The 23,444-nt window shown below is 40.9% G+C and overlaps 2 protein-coding genes across 2 annotated transcripts in view; one reads left to right on the top strand and one right to left on the bottom strand.

The window, feature by feature from the left end:
• nudt6 (nudix (nucleoside diphosphate linked moiety X)-type motif 6) overlaps positions 1-23,444 on the bottom strand; it is a 222,832-nt gene that overhangs the window by 21,432 nt on the left and 177,956 nt on the right. The gene's annotated exons all lie outside the window — the stretch shown is intronic.
• The window catches only part of fgf2 (fibroblast growth factor 2), a 108,126-nt gene that overhangs the window by 40,136 nt on the left and 44,546 nt on the right, over positions 1-23,444 (top strand). The window contains exon 2 of the mRNA XM_072584200.1: positions 3,857-3,960. Within this exon, the coding sequence (XP_072440301.1) occupies positions 3,857-3,960 (104 nt within the window). The remainder of the gene's footprint in view (positions 1-3,856; positions 3,961-23,444) is intronic.

Raw genomic sequence — 23,444 nt, 5'->3', positions numbered from 1 at the left:
GGTTATGACTGTTGCTTCATCAATGACCTTCCCTCTATCATAAGGTCAGAAGTGGGGAAGTTTGCAGATGTTTGCAGAATGTTCAGCACTATTTGGAACACCTCAGATACTGAAGCAGTCCATGTTCAAATGCAGCAAGAGCTGACAAGTGGCAAGTAAAATCCACATAAATGCCAGGCAAGGTCTATCTCTGAGAGAGAATCTAATCTCTGCCCCTTCTCATTTCAAAGGTGTTACCATTACTGAATCCTCCACTATCAACATTCTTGGGATTTACCTTTGACCAGAAACTCAACTGAACTTGCCACATAAACACTGGCTACAAGAGCATGCCAGAGGCTAGGAATGCTGTGGTGTCTAACTCGTCTCCTGACTCTCCAAATCCTGACTTGTGCCTTGAAAATTGTAGACAAGAATGCAATGGAATACTCCTGGATGAGTGCAACTCCAGCAACACTCGAGCTTGACATCATCCAGGATAAAGCAGCCCACTTGATTGGCACCACATCCATATACATCCTGTTTTTCCACCACTAACGCTCATTAGCAGCAGTGTGTACAATCTACTAGATGCACTGCAGAAATTTACCAAAGATCCATAGACAGCATCTTCCAAACCCATGACCACTTCATCTAGAAGGACAAGAACAGCAGATAGGCAGGAAAACCGCTGCCTGCAAGTTCACCTCCAAGTCAATCATCATCCAGACTTGCAAATATGTCACTGTACCTTCACTTGTTGGGTCAAAATCCTGGAATACCCCCTCCAAGGGTTTTATGAGTCAATCTACAGTATGTGGACTGCAGCAATTCAATAAACCGGCTCACCATCACCTTAAGGGCAAGTAGTGACAGGCAATAAATGCTGGTCAACCAGTGAATCCCATGTCCCATGAGCGAATGGGAAAAACACACACTGCTCATCCATGGACACTGGCATCCAGCATTTGCCAACCCCTCATAATCACCATGGTACTTTTTAAAATCCACTTTCACGTTGCTTAGGAAACACAAACTTGTTTTGCCAGCCTAACCGGCAACTAGCATTGAAAGACTATGGTGGGGCACTTGCCATGCTAGGCAGGCACTCAGCTCATGGATTTTGCCAGGATACATCTTGGAGCTGGTCACTCTTTCTTTTAGTGCCAGCTCATTTTAGTGCTTGCCTGCATACAGCATCTGTGCCTTGTTTTGTCATGCCATATCTATTAGCGCATTGGTGCTTAAACATAAACCAAACCCTATCAAGTAAGCTTTTTTTGAGCTTTTCGTTGCCAAAACACATAAGCTGCTTGTCAGTAGAGACATGCCCAGGAAGGGGGCAGGTTAGTGTATGACACACCAGGGTGTCAGTCTAATACTGACAGCATAACCCAGCATTCTACGCGGCAAACACACTGCACATGTATTCAATCAAATGTCCATATTGGAAATTGGGTGGAGGTTACTCCTCGGTCCAGTTAAGGGTGCTGGCTGTCAGTCAGAGGCCTGGTACAGTAGGTCACACAGTCCACTGACTTGACTGTAGTCAGCAATCAACTTGGAATGTTCATGGTCAAGGAGCTGATGTTTGTGGTGCAGTGAATGGATAAACAGTTAGTCCTGTATGGCCAATACCAGCAGTCCGGGGAATCACATAACATCAGGGAGCTGCAAAAACAGTCATCAGAGTCTGGTTGGTCATGTCTAGGGGCTGCTCATTGATGTCAGTCAGCGAGGCCCAGGGCAAAAACAGTCCTTGATGTCTGATCATTAAAGACGGTGCAAGGGGAGCCTGTAGAGGCAGCAGGGGGGATCACTGCCAGTAGGAGTAAGGGAAAAGCAGAGACCATTGTGGACATGGGAATAAGAACAGTGGTGGGAAAGCTCCAGGTCTATGGGAGGGGGTATGCAGAACAGTATCAGAGGGAAATTGTGAGGGTGAGACCTTCCACTTCTGTGACTTTGCAGTGGGGAGGCGCAGGGTGGGCATTATTAAGATGTAATATTGGGGTTTAGGGAGAAGGGAGGATGGTTGGAAGCAACGTTCAATATGGTAGGTCTACACATTGGATGGGTGGAAATGGGATGTTAGGGTATAATAAGACTATAAGGATCTTAAGAAATAGGAACAGGAGTAGGCTATTCAGCCCTTTTGAGCCTGATCCACATTTCAGTAGAATCATGGCTGATCCCACATTCCTCATTTACACTTTTTTCTTGTGTTATCCCTGATCAGTAGAGAAATTATCTACCTCACCTTTAAACATGCATAAAGACTCTGCCCCCACAGCTGTGCATGGCAAAGAGTTATGAAAATACTCAACCCTTTGAGAGAAGAAATCCCTCCTTATCTCAGTGTTAAATTGGTGCCATTTTATTCTGAGACATTGGAGACTTGGGGAAGGGTTGGGGGGCAGGGGGTAACCTGACAACCAACTTGGGGCCTGATGCTGATTAATCCGCTACGAGCTATGTTCCTGCTATCACTTGCTGTTCTGTAGATTAACAATGCCACTGAAACATGCCGGGAATAACACTCAAAGTGGGTGAAGTCAGTGTTACTTTGGTTGAAAGTGTCGAGTCCAAGTCTGCTGGATGTTCGTAAATTGAAGGGGTAAATGCATGAAGCGTGGGTTTGCAAACACCAATTACAATTAATTTGAAACATCTTTACATACTCATGCAAAATGAACATGCTTAGACTTCGGATGTTGCTTGTGTAGTGTGGACAGTGTGTACAATTGCAGTGTGTTATGCTCTGTGCAGAAAATGAGATGATGTGATAGATGTTGAGGAACCAGGGGAACAGGAGAAAGATGAGGACGTTGAATTGGAGCAATCTCTCCTTGTAGATGATAGAGCCGAGCTGCGTCCGGTGATACAGCCAGACAGGATCTGATCGGCACCAACTCCACTAGGTGCAAGCTGGATGCAGAACACTATCATGGATGTAAAAGTCAAGATGCCAGCATTTGGTTTGCATTGAGTGCAAACTTCAACCTGAATTTGCTTCTTTTATATTACGTTTTGCTGGCTGTTGACAACATTTGTTTAGACTTATCTGAATATTTGATTGTATGTGACTAGACAATGACAAAATGCAGGCAATCTCTGGACACTGGGGACAGGGACTTGCAGATCATTTCAATGGAATATATCGAAGAGCGTGCAAAGTATGTGGTTAAATGGTGACTTGAAGAGAATGGAGATGTATGTGCAAAGGAGTGTCAGCTATGCCAGCTATGTGCTGTGAGCAGTCTGGCTTTGTGCCTGTTGTGAGGAGTAATGCAAGATTGCCAACACTTTTCTGAGTGCACAATGGTCTTTCAGAGATGGAGCAGGCGCAAGGACTGCCAATCTTTCATGGAGTTCTTCTGGGCATGTTGTGTGGTAAGATGGGACTAGAACTGCACATAAGGGATGCCAGTGGGGTAGGGTAGGTAGTTAATAAGGTGTGCTGGGCAAGTTACAGCGAGAAATTTCACTGGGTCTCATAGCGGGAATCCCTCCAAAAAAGCTTGATACAATTTGCACTTGCCCAATAAGTGCTAAGGTCAGCCCTTTGTATGTGTTTTAAAAACAGATTTGCTTTACTTACAGAATATATAATACTATAAATACATGTTTGTGACACTGCAAATAGATTTGTGCAACAAATTTCATTAGGCTTAGTGGCTGGTCTACAAACCTTCAAATGAGACTCTTTATCCCTGGTTAATCTGTTTCCTGCCATTTAGCTATTGAAATAGTATATGTTGAACCTCAAAAGCATTTCCTCTGCTCCTATTCCCATCCCAGCACCATTTAAAATAAATTGCTTTAATGGCACCAAATTCAAATGTTTTGAAAACCAACATTTTATTTTGCTCCCTAGTTAAACTACAACTACAGGCAGAAGCTATTGGAGTAATATCAATCAAGGGAATCTGTGCGAACCGTTTTCTTGCTATGAATGAAGATGGCAAGTTGTATGGCTCGGTAAGTGGAATTGTTTTGACATCTTATTTACAAAGTTTCTGTTTGTGGGTGTTCTTTTGAACCATTCATTTATACATTTTTATGTGGTCACATATTGAATGTGCTGTCCTTTGTCTATACCATCCTGGGAGGAAGTGAGGACTGCAGATGCTGGAGATCAGAGCTGAAAATGTGTTGCTGGAAAAGCGCAACAGGTCAGGCAGCATCCAAGGAGCAGGAGAATCGATGTTTTGGGCATGAGCCCTTCTTCAGGAATTCCTGAAGAAGAGCTCATGCCCGAAATGTCGATTCTCCTGCTCCTTGGATGCTGCCTGACTTGCTGTGCTTTTCCAGCAACATATTTTCAGCTATACCATTCAGACTTGGATGGCTCAAGCACAGCTAACTGAACTTGATGATATACAGTCAGTTTGAGTCTTAAGGATATTTTCTGGTTTGTAAAAGAAAAAAAACTGCTCATAAAACAGGATATATTTTAGACACTTGTACTGTATGCTAAGCAGATCCATATGTATAGATAAAAGAAAATGGACTTTCTCGTAAAAAGGCAATCCCAGTGAATGAAGTGAGTCAAAAATTGGCCTCCCTTTAGCTGCTGCATCAGTAGAACTATAATGATTAATAATATATTTCTAAGTACATTTATAACAAATTTATTTTGAAAAATTGTATATCCCAAAATAAGACCTAATTAGCTGCTGTGCCAGCTTAATTTAAAGTACTGACCAACACACAAATGATACCTGCACATCAGATGAAATTTTCAATGATATTATATAATGTTATAGAGAAGATCAAAAATCAAGAAATCTGAGGATGAACATTTTAAATTGTTGGCAACAATTAGAATTTTAATTTGATTCTTGATTTGAGTACTGTTTTTCGTTTTTAATTAAACTGAACAAAATATTAAATCTGTTCTAGTATGGTATCAATTCGTCTATAAAGCAGACCGCAGACATCCTTTTTCAAATAAAAGTTCCATATAGATTATATCTGCAATAAATGTAGTTGGTTGCAAATCTTATCAGATCGAATGGATTGGTTGGAGAGACAGTTAGAGAGAATGAGGAATTTACAAGAAGAAGGGGATGTGATGGATGGCATTTATAGAAAGGGAAAAAAGTTGCAGATAGTCAGAAAGATGAGTTAACTCCAGGAAAGGTAAGAGAGGTAGGCAGGAGTCTTCTGTGGCTATCTTCATTTCAAACCAGTATGTTATTTTGGAAAATTTAGGGGGTGATTGATTCTCAGGGGAATGTAGCAAGAACAGCAAAGTTTCTGGTATTGAGATTGGCTCTAATGCAATGAGGGGTATGTTGGGTTCCAAGTGATCAATTGTGTTAGGGACCTCTCTAGTCCGAGGCACCTACAGACATTTCTGTGGCCAGCAGCAAAAAATCAGAATGGTGTGTTGCCTCCCTCGTGATTACAGATTACAGCAGTTACAGATCAAGGATGTCTCAGAGAGGGTGCAGAATATTCTCAAGGGGAGAGGAACCAGCAGGAGGTCATTGTATACATTGGAACTAATGACATAGGAAGGCAAAAGGATGAGATTCTGAAGGGAGAATATAGAGTTAGATAGGAATTTAAAAAGGAGATCCTCTGGTATAGTAATATCTGGATTACTCCCGGTGCTGCGAGCTAGTGAGGGTATAAATAGGAGGATAGAGCAGATGAATGCATGGATGAGGAGCTGGTGTATGGGAGAAGGATTCATATTTTTGGATCATTGGAATCTCTTCTGGAAGTGACCTGTACAAGAAGGACGGATTGCACCTTAATTGGAAGGGGACTAATATAATGGCAGGGAGATTTGCTAGAGCTGCTTAGGAGGATTTAAAGTAGTAAGGTAGGTTGTGGGGGCTGGGGCGGGGTGGTGGGGACAGTGGGGAGAGACCCAGGGAGATAGTGAGGAAAGAGATCAATCTGAGACTACTCCAGTTGACAAAAGAAGTGAGTCAGTCAGGGCAGGCAGGGAAGCAGAGAACAAGATAGGACTGATAAATTAAACTGCATTTATTTCAATGCAAGAGGCCTAACAGGGAAGGCAGATGAACTCAGGGCATGGTTAGGAACATGGGACTGGGCTATCATAGCAATTATAGTAACATGGCTCAGAGATAGACAGGACTGGCAGTGTAATGTCCAGGATACAAATGCCATAGGAAGGACAGAAAGGGAGGCAAGAGAGGAGGGGGAGTAGCGTTTTTGATTATGGATAACAATACAGCTGTCACTGAGGGAGGATATTCCTGGAAATACATCCAGGGTAGTTGTTTGGATGGAACTGAGAAATAAGAAAAGAATGATCACTTTATTGGGATTATGTTATAGACCCATTTAATAGTCAGAGGGAAATTAAGAAGCAGATTGGTAAGGAGATCTCAGTTATCTGTAAGAATAATAGGGTGGTTATGGTAGGGGATTTTAACTTTCCAAACATCGACTGGGACTGCCACAGTGTTGAAGGTTTAGATGGTGATGAATTTGTTAAGTGTGTACAAGAAAATTTTCTGATTCAATATGTGCATGTACCTACTAGAGAAGGTGCAAAACTTGACCTACTCTTAAGAAATAAGGCAGGGCAAGTGACTGAGGTGTCAGTGGGAGAGCACTTTGGGGCCAGTGACCATAATTCTATTAGTTTTAAAATAGTGATGGAAAAGGATAGACCAGGTCTAATAGTTGAAGTTCTAATTTGGAGGAAGGCTAAATTTGACCGTATTAGGCAAGAACTTTCAAAAGCTGATTGGGGGCAGATGTTCGCAGGTAAAGGGATGGCTGGAAAATGGGAAGCCTTCAGAAACGAGATAAAGAGTCCAGAGAAAGTATATTCCTGTCAGGGTGAAAGGAAAGGCTGGTAGGTGTAGAGAATCCTAAATGATTAAAGAAATTGAGGGTTTGGTTAAGAAAAAGAAGGAAGCATATGTCAGGTATAGACAGGAATGATCAAATTAATCCTTAGAGTATAAAGGCAGGAGGAGTATACTTAAGAGGGAAATCAGGAGGGCAAAAAGGGTTCATGAGATAGCTTTGGCAAATAGAGTTAAGAAAAATCCAAAGGGGTTTTACAAATACATTAAGGACAAAAGGATAACTAGGGAGAGAAAAGGGCCACTCAAAGATCAGCAAGGCGGCCTTTGTATGGAACTGCAGGAGATGGGGGAGATACTAAACAAGTATTTTGCGTCAGTGTTTACTGTGGAAAAGGACATGGAAAGTAAAGAATGGAGGAAAGTAGGTGGTGACATCTTGGAAAAAGGTCCATATTACAGAGGAGGAAGTGCTGGATGTCTTGAAATGCATAAAAGTGGATAAATCCCCAGGACCTGATCAGGTGCACCCTAGATCTCTGTGGGAAGCTAGGGAAGTGATTGCTGGGCCCCTTGCTGAGATATTTGTATCATCGATTGTCACAGATGAGGTGCCAGAATCCTGGAGGTTGGCTAACATGGCGCCACTGTTTAAGAAGGGGGTAAGGACAAGCCAGGGAACTATAGACCAGTGAGCCTGACGTCAGTGGTGGGCAAGTTGTTGGAGGGAATCCTGAGGGACAGGATGCACATGTATTTGGAAAGGAAAGGGCTGATTAGGGATAGCAAATGTGGCTTTGTGCATGGGAAATCATGTCACATAAACTTGATTGAGTGTTTTGAAGAAGTAACAAAGAGGATTGATGAGGGCAGGGTGGTGGACTTGGTCTATGTGGACTTCAGTAAGGTGTTCGACAACCCATGGGAGACTGGTTAGCAAAGTTAGATCTCATGGGATACAGGGAGCACTAGCCATTTGGATACAAAACTGGCTCAAAGGTTGAAGACAGAGCGTGATGTTGGAGGGTTCTTGTTCAGATTGGGGGTCTATGACCAGTGGAGTGCCACAAGGATCTGTGCTGGGTCCACTACTTTTTGTCATTTATATAAATGATTTGAATGTGAGCATAAGAGGTATAGTTTGTATGTTTGCAGATGACACCAAAATTGGAGGTGTAGTGGACAGCAAAGAAGGTTACCTCAGATTACAACGGGATCTTGATCATATGGGCCAATTTGCTGAGAAGTGGCAGATGGAGTTTAATTCGGATAAATGCGAGGTGCTGCATTTTGGGAAAGCAAATCCTAGCAGGACTTGTACACTTAATGGTAAGGTCCTAGGGAGTGTTGCTGAATAAAATGACCTTGGAGTGCAGTTTCAAGCTCCTTGAAAGTGGAGTCACAACTAGATAGGATAGTGAAGAAGGCATTTAGTATGCTTTACTTTATTGGTCAGAGTATTGAGTAAAGGAGTTGGGAGGTCATGTTGTGGCTATACAGGACATTGGTTAGGCCACTTTTGGAATATTATGTGCAGTACTGTTCTTCCTATCGGAAAGATGTTGTGAAACTTGAAAGGGTTCAGAAACGATCTACAAGGATGTTGTCAGGGTTGGAGGATTTGAGCGATAAGGTGAGATTGAATAGGCTAAGGCTGTTTTCCCTGGAGTGTCAGAGTCTGAGGAGTGACCTTTAAAATCATAAAGGTCTATAAATTCATGAGGGACATGGATAAGATAAATAGACAAAATCTTTTCCCTGGAGTGGGGGAGTCTAGAACTAGAGGGCATAGGTTTAGGGTGAGAGGGAAAGATAGAAAAGAGACCTAAGGAGCAACATTTTCACTCAAGAGGGTGGTATGTGTATGGAATGAGCTGCCAGAGGAAATGGTGGAGGCTAGTACGATTGCAGCATTTAAGAGGCATCTGTATGGGTATCTGAATAGGAAGGGTTTGGAGGGATATGGACTGAGTGCTGCCAGGTGGGACAAGATTGGGTTGGGATATCTGGTCGGCATGGACGAGTTGGACCGAAGGGTCTGTTCCTATGCTTTACATCTCTATGACTCTATCTCCACTTCTGTTAATATGTAGATTCTCCAGTTCTCATCGTTCATTGTTCTTTTTACAATATCATTGGTCAGTTCTGGTGCAGTTCTCCTGAGTTTAGAAGGCTGTATGTCAAGCTTCACTCCAGAGGCTATAATCTGAAGTGACATTTTAATTCAGTTTTGATGGAGTGCATTTGATAAATATAAAGTTCTTCCAATGTCCTGGCCAATATTTCTTGCTTAACTAACATCACTTGAAACAAGCGGATTATCTCAATATTTATGGGAGCTTGCTGTATGCAAATTGGCTACTGAATTTCCCATCATTACAGTTGAATACTTGGCTGCAAAACTGAAGTCTTGAAATAATGAAAAATGCTTTATGAACACATTTTTTTCATTCTTTACCATGATCATTTCGTACATCAAATTGTTTGATAAAATGTTAGATCTATAGACACCTATCCATACATTCTTGTTTCGTTTTAAAGGTTTTTTTGTGAAATCTTTGAAACATATCTTCATTTTGATTAGTTAATGTCAGGGTAAATGCTTGAATGTCATGTAATGCAAGAGTAACAGTGATTTTCCCCTTTTGTCCAGGCAATCTTTTAACCACAACGTCAACAGAATATCATCTTATGCATTATTTTCCATTTCCTCTGCCAGCCGCGTCTATGTTCTTTTTAAAATGAGTAAGCCAATATTCAAAGCAGTTTAGTGCTGTAAGGCCATGCAAACTGAGACTGCTCCAATTATTTTCAGCTTAGTCTTATATAACTATATGAAGGTTGAGAACTTATCTTCATTATTGTCATTTACATTTGAGCCCACATCCATGAAGTGAAAAACAAATGAGTTTGTGTTTGCCATCCAGTGCCTTAAATGTGTTGTACAAATTCAGTTTTACTTCCTTCTATTTGCTTGTTAAATGATTTGTTGTTCGTGCTCCTCTATTATAAAACCTTTTTCACTAACCTTCATTCATGCTCTGTTAGGACTTTTGTTTAATCCAGATTTATTTTTCCCCGATTGTAAAGGACCACAAAAGCAATACCAGTTTCAGATAAACTGCGCTCATCAGTCTCTGAGGAGCAGGGTTGCATGGCTTTACAATAATCCAAATTTACCATTCATGTATGGCTATGCTATTAAAAATGTACTTTCTGAATGAAAGTGGTGGAGGGTAACAGAAGTCAGTTTCTCAAATGGAGGGAGTTAAAGGTGCAATCAGAGACTGACTGTCTAAGAGGATGGATGGTGAGAATTGGTTTGCATTGGTTGGCTGATCGGAACATTTATGCTTTCCCAGACACATGGGCAGTGCTGGGGAGGCATTTAAACCTTCTATTCCTTTAGCTGTTGGGAAACTAGCTGATCAGTGATAAAAACCTAAATTAAAGAAAAAAAGGCATGCAACCTCATTCAAATGTTTAAATGAGGGACATGCCTCCTGCAAATGGATTGATAACTGTCAACCAATGTTCCTTTGTCAAAACTGTAAGTGGGCAAGTTCCAGATGGCTTAGATTCAGATTTCATAACTTTTGTTTAGATCCCACTTGACTTGAACACACCTTTTTTTGTTCCTTTTGGAGGTCAACATTTGCCAGAAGCCTCTATTTATCAAACTAAGGTTCCTGAACACTTTTTTCTTTTTAATGGCCTTATTAATGTGCCCTTGCACCTTTTTTTTTGAAGGTTTATGTGCATTAACCTCCAATAAACTCAGTTTCAGCATATTGTGATCACAGACCAGACTGCCAAATTAGTGTTAGTCTATCCACTTCTTTTTAAAAAAGGTATATGGGTCCCTCGTCAAAGTGAGAGATCCCAGTTCCTCAGTAATAGAAAAACGCCACAAGATTCCAGTTTTGATCAAGCCACAATAAACTTTATATAAAATGCTGAATTTTCACATTTTTAGGGCTAGTTGTTTCTGGGGAGTTTCATGGCAGGTTTCCTTTCAAGCTTAATAGCTACTTTTGCTCCACTATATTCTCCTACTCACCTCATTAATTATGCATCTGGGCTGTACTGTCAAAGGCAACTGAGGTTTAAATGCTCACTGCTACTGGGAACTTCCAGTGTTCACACCAGTAGCAGCACATTTAAACCCACCACTTCAATTGGTGCAAACCAGCAGTTAGCCTTACACTGCTTGATGTTTATCAGGTAGGGCATTACTTCCATTCCTGCCTGGGGCAGGTACTCTGCTTCAGCAATAAGGACCTGGAAGAGCTGGTGGGTAAGGTAGCAAGAAGAGAACCATCCTTTTCCTAAGCACTGCCAGATGAGACCATACCACTAGACACAGCCAGTCTGAACCCACATAATGCCACATAATGATTGGTGACTTGGACCAAATGAGATATATAGTAGTGCAGAAGGCAGTCGATGACTTTCTGATTTCTGCAAGGATCATCTCTCTGCCACCTCTCATTCATTCTTACTCTGCCATTGGACAGTAACATCAGCATCTCCACTCAATGGCTTTCACTCACTTATCCCAAATCTGCATTTCCTACTCACTCACTGGGTATATATCATCATTTCTCTTGCTCCTGAATCACCAATAAAGTTCTTCCATCCACTTGTATCTCAGTCAATCCCTCTTTATGCCATCTTGCAGGAGAAAATGTCTTCTAACTGACAGTGAGGGCCCAGGTGGGCCTTGACTTCACTCTGGGTGTTCCTTCCTTTCTAGGAGAAAAACTAATGCCAGAGACAAAGGAGGAAACATACATACACAGGTCCTTCAGAAGTTTTGTCTTGAGACAGATCCCTGCACCTCTGTCCTGCATATGAACTCTTCCATGTAGAAGTTGCAGGGAAGAGGGAATTTCGACAAGACATTCTCAGCATATCTGGGCCCTATAACCACAAACATCCCTGGAGTTGACTATCCAGATCTTCCAGGGTAACCGATTCCACTATAATGCAGGCTCCATCACCTCAGATGCAGCCTCTAGGACTACTACTAAATGTAGGGGGAGGATAAGAAAAAAATTGCTTTGAGGACACAGGTTGGGTAGATGACTCTTCTTTTGTGAAGACCCTTTTACATCTGTCAATACTCACTTTCAATCATCACATGACTCACTGTCAAGTTAATACCCTGGCTACCATGTCAAAATTGAACAGCTTCTTCAAGTATGATAAATGTTATGTTGGTGATCTTTCAGAAGCATCCTAGAGAACTGCAAATGACAGGGATCTTTCAACCCTTGCATTCATGAGTATAGCCAAGACATTGGTATTTACATTTGGCCTTTGTGCTATCCGCCTAGGAACCCTCCAAACACAAGGGATGAACTCAGATTTTTCCAGTTTCCTCATTTCCCCTCGCCCCACCTTGTCTCAGTCCCAACCCTCGAACTCAGCACCACTTTCCTAACCTGCAATCTTCTTCCTGACCTCTCTTGACTCCAGCCTATCACCCTTACCTTAACCTCCTTTCACCTATTGCATTTCCAACGCCCCTCCCCCAAGTCCCTCCTCCCTACCTTTTATCTTAGCCTGCTTGGCACACTTCCCTCATTCCTGAAGAAGGGCTCATGCCTGAAACATCGATTCTCTTGCTCCTTGGATGCTGCCTGACCTGCTGCGCTTTTCCAGCAACATATTTTCAGCTCTGATCTCCAGCATCTGCAGTCCTACTTTCTCCTTTGTGCTATCCTCACTAACATGCATGCTTTGTGCTAGATCCTTGCCTCCACTCATGTTTTCCACTTGTCACCTTGTGTGTGTCTAAGTGATCATTCATGAGTGTAAACATTTTTGGAGACCAAGATTAATTCTATCCAACTATAATAAAGGAGTGTATACATTCAAGGAAGGATGATGTCCAGTGCTCAATTAACATCCAAACTCTGCCCCTTAGTACATTTGTTCTGATGAGAAAAGATACTGAAAGCTCAGCATCTATCAGTATAAATGTTGTATTGAAGTATACATGTTCATTAGCAATGCAGGTGAATTCACAAGTGGTTAAGTAGAAATGATGTTGAGATGGTCTGAGGATACCATCTCTCACTCTGTCATGATACATCTGACACTGATACCAATCATAGGAGAACTCATTTCTTGGAAGCAAGATTATGAAATGAAGCCTCAAGAACTAACTTTCCTTAGTTTCACTGGATATTAAGAACTTTTCTGAATGACTGCTGCTCTTTCCCTAACACTCATCAGAACATATAATGTCTTTGTTTTCGAACATAGGAATAACACGTGATATAAAGTATCCAAGCAGTTGGTAAGGGATACTTCTGTTCCAGAACAGAAAAGGCAAAGATACACCAAAAAAAAGTTGCATTTGCTGTTGGTAGTAAGCAGGAGCTGCTTGCCTTTTGCAGTAACAAAACTGACAACTGAATGATGTCTTCACCCAACTCGTACATCTTAGAAGTAGGTATCAATTTAGTTCTACCTGGGTCTTGTGCACGATGACCTCCCTGTCATTGTCTGGGAACATTGAATTGATCATGTCTTCATTCTTATCCTCAAAGACTGCTGACACTCTCCCAGCTGCTCAGCATTTAGAACATCTACTCTTTGCCAACTCCCATTGTGCAGGGCATAGCATGCTGGGCTTATGTAGCATACTCTATCTGAAGTGTAATGGAATACCCCATAGAGTTCTTCTGATAACTGAACCGCCTCTGGAGGAGCCCTATGATTTGTTCCATGATGGCCCTGATGGTTTGGTGGGCTATGTTTATCTGCATTAGTCAGCAGGTTATGTAAAGGAGTCATCAACCATGTTTGGAGAGGGCAGCCCTTGTCAACAGCAACCATGTATGACAGAAGGATCTTCAAAGTCGAAGCACATACAGTTTGTATGTTTGCTATATACTCTGGCAGTTGCTATAGGTGTGATATTGACATAGCGTGGTGCTGTACAGCAATAGGGAAAAGTTACTCAGCAAACTATTAGGATTGAGGGCAGATAAGCCTCCTGGGCCTGATGGCCTATATCCTGGGGTATTAAAGGAAGTGGTGGCAGAGATAGTGGATCCATTGGTTACAATATTCCAAAATTCCCTGGACATAGGAAAGGTTCCAGTGGATTGGAAAAATGCTCATGTAACACCCTTATTCAAAATGGGAGGGAGGCAAAATGTGGGAAATTGCAGATCAGTTAGTTTAACTTCTGCTGTTGGGAAAGTGTTTAGAATCAATTATCAAGAAAGCAATATCAGGACATTTGGAAAGTCAAAATGCTACCATTCAGAGTCAACATTGTTTTATGAAGGACAAATCATGTTAGACTAATATATCATGTTAGATGTAATATATCTGGACTTCCAAAAGGCATTTGATAAGGTGCTGCACAAAAAGTTACTTCACAAAGTTGGATCATATGGGATTAGGGGTAATTTATTAACCTGGATAGGTGACTGGCCCAAAGTGGTCCATGCTGACCAAAATGTCTGTCCATGCTAATCCCATTTCCCTGCACCTGGCCCAGACCTTCTGATCGTTTCCTATTCATATATTTGTCCAAATGCCTTTTAATGTCCCCGTCTCAACCAGTTCTACTGGCAGTTCATTTCATATGGTACCACCCTCTGTAAGAAAGGTTGCCCCTTAGGTTCCCTTTTTTATTCTTTCCCCACTAACCTTAAACTGATGCCCTCTAGTGTGCTATTTCCCAACCCTGGGAAAAAGACTGAGTGCGTTCGCCCCATCCATGCCCCTCATGATCTTGTACACCCCTATAAGGTCTCCCTCAGTCTCCCTATAAGGTCACCCCCTCAGTCTCCTATGCTCTAAAGAAGAAAGTCCTAGCTTGACTACCTTCTCCCTATAAGCCAGACCATTGAGTCCTGGCAACATCCTTGTAAATTTTGTCTGCACTCTTTCCAGTTTAATAACGTCCTTCCTAAAACAGGGTGACTAAAACTGAACACAATATTCCAAGTGCGGTCTCACCAATGTCCTGTATAACTGCAACATAACTTCCCAACCTCTATACTTAATGTCCTGACTGATGAAGGCCAGTGTGCCCAAAGCCTCCTTTACTGTCCTGTCTTTCAGAGAACTACTCCACTTTCAGAGAACCGTGCACCTGAACTCCAAGATCCATCTGTTCCATTAAATTCCTTAAGGCCCTACCATTCACCATGAAACTCCTACCTTGATTTGACTTTCCAAAATGCAAGACCTCACATGTGTCTACATTAAACTCCATTTGCCATTTCTCAGCCCACATCTGCAATTTCTGACGACCTTCCTCACTGTCCACGATATTGCCTATTTTAGTGTCATCAGCAAACTTACTACTCATGCCTTGTACATTCTCATCCAAATCATTGATATAGATAATAAGCAGTAATGGGCCCTTGGACCCCAGCTATTCAGAATGTAAATTAACAACTTAAATGTAGTAATAGAAGGCTCTATGGCCACACTTGCAGATGACACAAATCCAGGTGGAACAGTAAATTGCAATGAGGACATACAAACCTTAAAAATGGATATAGATAGGTTAGGAGAGTAGACCAAAATGTGGCAGATGGAGTTTAACTTGGATGTTGGTAAGATCATGCATTTTGGCCAAAAAAAAAATGGGAAGGCGACCTATTCTTTAAATGGGGAGAGATTTTGGGGTGCTCCAATGCAGTGTGATCTGGGTGTCCTTGTTCATGAGTCACAGAAAACTAGCATGCAGGAACAGCTGGAAATAAAGAAAGTGAATGGAATGTTGGCTTTTATAGCTAAAGATATAGAATATAAAGGTAAGGAAGTATTGCGAATATACAAATCGCTGGTGACACCGCACTTGAAGTATTGTGCGCAGTTTTTGTCCCCTTATTTCAGGAAAGATATTGTGGTATTGGAGGCAGTTCAGAGGAGGTTCATGAGATTGATCCCAGAGATGAGGGGTTTGTCATATCAAGAGAGATTGAACAGAGTTTAGGCTACGCTCTCTGGAATTTAGAAGAATGAGGGGAAATCAAATTGAGGTATTCAAGATAAAAGATATGGATATACAGGCGTGGAGTGAATGTTTCCTCTTGTGGGGAATTCTAGGATGAGAGATTATCGTCTTAGGGTATGGGGTAGCAAATTTAAAACAGAGTTGAGGAGAAACTACTTCTCCCAAAGGGTTGTGAATCTCTGGAATTCATGACCCAAAAGTTAGTCTGAGAGTGTAGAACATAGGAACAGGAGTCAGCCATTCAGCCTGTTGAACCTGCCCTACTATTCAATACAATCATTGATTGAACATTCCATGCCTTTTACTCACTCCATCCTTATTGCCCTGTACCCCACTGGAAGTCAGAAATCTATTAATCTCTACCTCTGACATACTGAAGACTGAGCATCCACAGCCCTCTGGTTGAAAGTTCCAAAGGTTCACAATCTTCTGACTAAAACTGTCTGAGAGAAGGACAAACTAAATTGCATCTCCCTTTTTAAATTATGCCCCCAGATTTTAGACTCCCCAACCAGGGGAACAATCTTGCTTGCATCTACCCTGTTTATCTCTAAATATTTTGTAGGTTTCAATGAGATCACCCCTCATTCTTAGAAACTCTAGAGAATACAAGGCTAACTTGCATGATCTCTCTCCAATCTGAGAATATGCCTGAAAATTTATTGTACTCTGGCAGTAATATCTTCTCAGAAATAGAGAGCAAAACCCCACACCCGGCTTTTCCCTCATCTTAAGTGTTGGATTGACATCCCAAAGATTTCCCCTCTGCCTCCATTTAACTGACTAAAATTGCATATTCAACAAACCTTGAACTGTTCCAAGTGGCCAGTTCAAAGCCTTGCTACCAGCCCTGCCTCTATCATGTGGAACAATTGAATTTTGCAACTCAACAGTCAAATGTAGCAATATCATTGGACTGGCTATTCCCTGAATGTTACAATTCACAGATCAAATTAAATGAATATAACAAAAATCATCACAGCACAGCCTTAACTACTTCTATTCAGGTTGCCTCCTTATTTTCTAGTCCAAATTTCATCTGTGTATCTTCGTCTTTCAACAGACTTTTGTAACATCAGAAAATGTTGCATTCCATCCTTTTTGAGGATTAAATTAAACTCTGAAAATAGCTGTATTACTGTGAAGTCAAGAGCCAGATGATTAAGAAGCTGCCTATTTGTTTTGATTGCCAACTGCTTATTAGGTTTAGACTTTGTCAAAACCAGATTTTTGGTTTTACTTTTTCACAAATCTCTTTTTCAACATAATAGGACATTTATACTTGATAATTTTAAAAGCAATTTGTTATGTTTATTATCATGTAGCTGGATGTTTGGCTGGGACTCCCACAGATATTCATTTGAATTTTTTGTGTTGGATGGCTTGCGTTATCATGAGTAATATATCCTTCAGAGGTATCAAGTTTGCAGCTGGGTGGTAGCCTTTTCCAAACAAATGAACTCATGTTTCTTTAACAGTATTTTAAGAGTACAAACAAGAGAACTGTTTTGGAGTTCCTTATTGTTAAAGGCGATGTTGCTTCGTCTTTTGCATCCACGTTTTTTTTTGCTTCCTACCAAAGTCACATTTGAGTATATGAGGAGGTGGGCATTCTGGGGCATTTGTGTGCCCCCTGGGACCTGGTGCTTATAGGTGTTGCATTTACTAAAGTTGAGGCGGTAATAGAGTTTTGTCATTGCAAATTTAATAATGGAACATGGTGATAAGTGGGAGGAAGACCAGCAGATGAAATTTAAATTGTACTAGAAAATTGGTAATGACATTAAATAGATAAAGGAAAATTAGACCAATACATCAAAGAAAAATTGTTAGATGTGTTGAGTAGACTAAATGGTGAGTTGTTATGTTGACACACCCCTTCAGCTCTTGGATCTGAGTTTGTTGTGTCAGTTGTGGTTCCGTTGGTTAGCAAAATTGCTTCTGAGTCCCAAGATTCTGGAATCAAGGCTGACATTCCAATGCAGAACAGAGAGCCCTGCACAGTTGGAGGTGTCCTCTTTTAGATGCAATGTTAAACCATCTGCCCACACTGAATGTAAAAAAACCCTCCTTGAGTCTGTTTTGAAGAAGAGTGGGGGAGGTATCCCTCATGTCCTGGTCAACATCATTAAAACAATTATATGGTTAGTATCTCATGGCTGTTTATATGGGAATTTTACTGTGTTCATGTTCTCTGCATTTCCGACGTTGCAGCAGTGACCTCACTTCAAAAAGATGTCATCGGCTGTAAAGAACTTTGATATGTCCAGTGGTTATCAAAATTGCTGTTATATATGCAAATGCAGAGGAGGAGTTGGCACAGTGGTTATGTCATAGCACAACAATTGGGAGTCACAGCTAATGTTCTGGGAGACATGGAGGTTTTTGAACCCATGGCAGAGTGACATTTAAATTTAAATAAAAAGCTAGCCTCATGTCAACCATGCAGCCACTGCCAACAGGGGTCTCTCTTGTGGTGCAGTGATATTGTTGTAAGGCCAGAAATCTTGGGTTTAAGTCCCACCTGCTGCAGAGGCATACCATCACATTTATGAACAGGTTGATTTTTAAAAATTACCTATACATACAAATTGTGCTTTATTAAAGTTTGTGTTAAAATGAATATGTTTCTAATTGATCAGACTCTATGATCCTGAAGGTTCAGCGACTTAATGTAGCATGTGATTGAGCTGTTTCATCAGAAATGTACTTGAGGTTGGTTGATTTATTCTGAATTACTTGATAAAAGCTGGAGAGGTTTTGGAGGAAGTTAAAATGTTCATGGCTAGGGAAAAGAATGGGTTTGTTTCTCTTTGATCAATCAGAGTTAGTTTGTACAAGCAGCGACTGAAGGATTAGTTTTGATTTTATGCATTCTATTCACTTTTCTATTTTGTATGACCGAAGAGCATTTGGTGCTAACAGGTGATTGTACGTTGCTACCTGCATGCATCACTAAACATTCAGCATTATCCAAATTCAGAGGATGAGGGAGAAAGAAATTAAATTATTGTGTAAGTCATTAAATCCACATAGTGCAGATAGATGCCCAAAAATGCAAGGAACATTAGGAATAACATTTTTAAAAGCAGTGTGTTTTGGGAGAGGGTTGCCTATGAAGGAATGGCTTTATTTAACTGTTGTGATATTCAAAGTAATGCATGGCTTTCTGCCATTTTTATTAGAGGATACTTTGGGCCAGATAGCACTTAAATAAGTATTGACAGATTAGTATTAATCAGAAATATGAATAAACAGTTTGATTTACAATGTTTTCCTTTTTTTTCTGAATGTCTAATGTAAGGTTATCTGAAGGATCACTTGATATTTTATATTTTTATGTCATTTTTAACAGATTCCGTTTAAACTTCTAACATGTCTATTAGTTTTGAGACCAACAAAATATGGGATGTTAGAGCTGTGAGCACATCTTTTTTGGAATGAATGCTGCAGCTATCCCAAATGTTTGGATTAACAGCAATGGAAAGTAATTATGGCAATTAACAAAGTTGATTCACTTTTTTTCAAAAGAAATTGTTTATTTCACAATTGACTTTCAATTTTTGATTTAATGTATGTACTCTCTCATTTATTCCACCCTTCCTCATCTCACATTTCCCTACATCTTCAGATACCCAGGATTACAGCCAGGAACTACTAGCTACTGTAAATGTAACTGTTGGGACCTTCTATTTCCTGCCAAACAGTCAGTCAAATTGACATCATTCCCACTGCTGGGTGTTGAAAGGGATGAGGCTGTGGCATGGTCCTCCGTCATTTGAGAGTATGTGATTGTTTGTAGGTAAGACATAATGAAGAATGTTGGTTTGGATCTTGGGACAGGTGATGGAGTTGGGAGGCGAATAGGAAGCATTAAATGATCATAGCAGGGCCTGAGAAGTCAACACACCTGTCGGCCCACAATGGGTGTTGTAAAATCCATTATATCCCAGAGGAGGCGGTTGCCCCCTCTATTTCGCTATTGAGTTTCCTGAATATTGGGAATTCTGGCAGGCAGAAGCTAAATTTAAATTGTGTCCCATTGGCACATCATTGCATTGTATTTGACAGCAGCAAAACAGGCAGTATGTCCCATCAATCCTTTGGCAGTGTTAGGAAGGGTTTGGAGGGATGGGCTGGGTGCTGGCAAGTGGGACTAGATTGGGTTGGGATATCTGGTCGGCATGGATGGGTTGGACCGAAGGATCTGTTTCCATGCTGTACATCTCTATGACTCAATGCACATGGGCCTTTCCCACCTTAAATCATCTTGCATTATTAACATATCCTTTTACTCCTCTTTATAAAGATAAATGCAGCTATGCTGTTCAGCTCAAATGCCTCCGTGGAAACGTTCCACGTTCTTGGATCTCTTGGTGATTATTTTATTTTTGTGGTGCCTAATTTTGGACTCTTCCACAAATAAAATATCGTTTCCACAAATGCATTTTTAGTAATTTTAGAGATCTCTCCATGTCTTAGTCTACCACCTTCTAGAAAAAAAGAGACCCAGCATGTTCAGTCTTTTCTGACAGTTGTATATTCCTGGTTCTGGTATTGTCCTTGTAAATGTTAATTGCACTATTGCCAAGTGCCTTTGTAATGTTTGTGTATAACAGAAACTAGAAATGAGCACATTATTCTTGCGTGTTCTTGGTGGCATAAACGTAACATTTTTGTATTTCTGTATTTTGAATGAAAGTTCCTTTCTAATGAGCAGCTATTTAACCTCCCTGGAGAGATTAAATTAGAAACAAGGCCAGTAAGGGAATAAATACTATGGAATATTCCTCTTTAGCTCCTCAGGGAATCAAACCCATAGGAATTCAAATGGGCCATTGGTTATCTGCTGATGCATTTCCATTTACACTGGGCTCCAGTTAAAAAGTCATTCATCATCATGAAATGTAGAGAGTCAGCCAGAAATATATCCAGAAGCTCACCGTCTTCTGCTGATAGTGGCAAGACAATGTCAAATTATTCTCCTTGACTCATTAGGAATGGCACCAACTGAGTTTGAGTTAAGGCAGCAAGAGTTGCACGTCTAGCAGGACACTAACTTCTTGGATGCCCCTCCTCTAGGATTGAGATTGTAGTGATGATGCCTTTAAGACAGTGAGTTCACCTTTATAGCAGCTGGCATCTAAACTTGACCTACAGAAAGAACCATTCATCCTCCTATAATAGATTGTTCTGGCCTTTAAACTCAATGCATGGTATTTCAGTTTGTGCTTTGAATGCACAACACATTGATGAATTTTCCCCTTCTATATAGTTAGTGTTCTTCTTTCGCCCTTTCCAGATCTTATTACCTCAAGGTTTTTCCCATAAGAATGTGTAAGTGGCAGGACCTGAAAATGTTATTCTGGCTTCAGCAGTAATACTTAGGTTTTTGAAAACAAATGCTATAGCTATTTTAATTGAGTAAATACAGATGGCTTTTCCAGCTGATGGTTGTTGAAATCCAGTATTCATCTCTGTGATCCAAAATCCAAATGCGAATTCCCACTTTGGTTATTAATCTAATAATTTGAGATGGATCTATCAATCAGGTTCATTTCTTTTCTGGATTGTATAACCTGTTGTCTATTGGCTGTATTTGTATTTCTATTATATTTTCAGTTTATTTCTTACCACTTTTCACCCATTCTTGGACTGAAGTGTTGATTTCATCTTTGCACCTGTTCTGTTAGTTACTTTTCAAAACCTCACTTCATGCTCGGCGTTTGATGACTAGTCATGTAGATCATGATGTCTGTCATTAATATTATCTCCCTCTCACTCTTCCCTGATTAATGAGCATCAAGGTCAATTCTAGTATCTCTGTTCCAGTCTCAAAAAGTGAACTAGCGACGGCTGAAAATAGAATCTTCCTGATTTATACAACTATGGTATTCACTGGATCAGTGCCTCCAGAACGTTTGGAGAATCCAAATATTTTTATGTTATTTTTATGAAGAACGTTTCCTGTTTTGAGTCACTTCCACTTTTCATTCTGTCGCCTTTCGACCAGGGTAGTAGTTTCCACTTTCCGATGGTTAAAATGTCCAGGGAACCACAACCTGTTCCAAACCAGAACGGTGTATTATTTATGTTGGTTGACTTTTTAAAAATATGTTTTCATGGGATGTGTTACTGGCAATGTCAGGATTTGTTGCAAGTCTTCAATTCCTCTTGAAGGTGGTAGTGTGCTGACTTTTTGAACTATTGCATTCCTGTTATTGGTTCACCCTCAGTTCTATTAAGGTCTCCACAGATGTGATAATACGTGAAGGATTGGCTAGCCATTGTTGAGCTTTTGTCTCCTCACATTATATTCCTACATTCCAATAAGGAGCAATCAAACAAGCCTGAGTTTTACTATTAATTATACCCATTTATTATTTTGCAGAAATACCGTTCTCATTGAATCATAGAATCCCTATGCTCTGGAAATAAGCCTTTCGGCCCGTTGAATCCTCAATGACCCTCAGAGCGTCCCATTCAGACCCACCTCCTTCTCTATCCCTGTAACTGTGTGTTTCCCACGGCTAATCCATCTACCCTGCACAACCCGGACACTGAACAATTTAACATGGCTAATCCACCTAACCTGCATATCTTTGGGCTGTAGGAGGGAACTAGGGCACCTAGAGCAAACCTACATAGCACTATGCGCAAACTCCACACAGTCACCTGAGGGTGGAATTGGCTGAACCCTCGTGCTGTGAGGTAGCAGTGCTAACCACAGAGCACCAGGCTGCCAACTTTTCTCTCAAATGAAATTTAAATAATGCTTATAATTTTGAAAACCTCAATCAGACCACCTCAGCTGCTTTTTTCTTCAGGAGAACAATCCCATCTTGCTCAATCTATCCTCACTGCTGAAATATTTTATACCTGGAACCATTCTAGTAAATTAGTTCTGCACTCTCACCAGTGAATTTGCATCTTTTATGTAATGTGGTGCACACAACAATACAATCCAACTACCGCAACCCCATTAAATCTACTCTTGATCATCAGGAAAGTGGTGGAAGGTGTAATCAGCAATGCTGTCAAGCAGCACCTGCTCCACCATAACCTGCTCCCTAGCACCCAGCTTGAATTCCACCAGGCTGCTCAGTTCCTGACCTCATTACAGCCTTGATTCAAACATGGACAAAACTGCTGCACACCACATTAAGTGTGGCATCTTTGATATCAAGGGCTCATTTGACGAAGTGTGGCATCAAGGAGCCTTAGAAAAACTAGAGTCAATGGAAATCAGGGCAAACTCTCTAATGGTTGGAGTTATAAGCCCATTGTAAGATGGTTGTGGTTACTGGAGGTCAGTCACCTCAGCTCTACAATATCTCCTGCAGGAATTCCTCCGGGCAGTGTCTTGGGTCCAACCATCGTCATTTGCTTTATAATGAAGGAAAGGCTGTTGATGAGGTTAGAAGTCTGCAATTATTGGCAAACAATATTCAGCACCATTCACAATGACTCATAGAATATGGAACATTACAGCGCGGAACATGCCCTTTGGCCCTCGATTTTGCACCAACCTGTGAAATCAATCTGAAGCCCATCTAACCAACACTATTCCACTATCATCCATATGTTTATCCAATGGTCATTTAAATGGCCTTAAAGTTGACGAGTCTGCTACCGTTGCAGGCAGGGCATTCCACGCCCTTCCTACTCCG

The sequence above is a fragment of the Chiloscyllium punctatum genome, chromosome 14 (genome assembly GCF_047496795.1).
Source record: "Chiloscyllium punctatum isolate Juve2018m chromosome 14, sChiPun1.3, whole genome shotgun sequence".
In the NCBI taxonomy this organism is placed as follows: Eukaryota; Metazoa; Chordata; class Chondrichthyes; order Orectolobiformes; family Hemiscylliidae; genus Chiloscyllium; species Chiloscyllium punctatum.
This window is presented reverse-complemented; position numbering and strand designations above follow the sequence as displayed.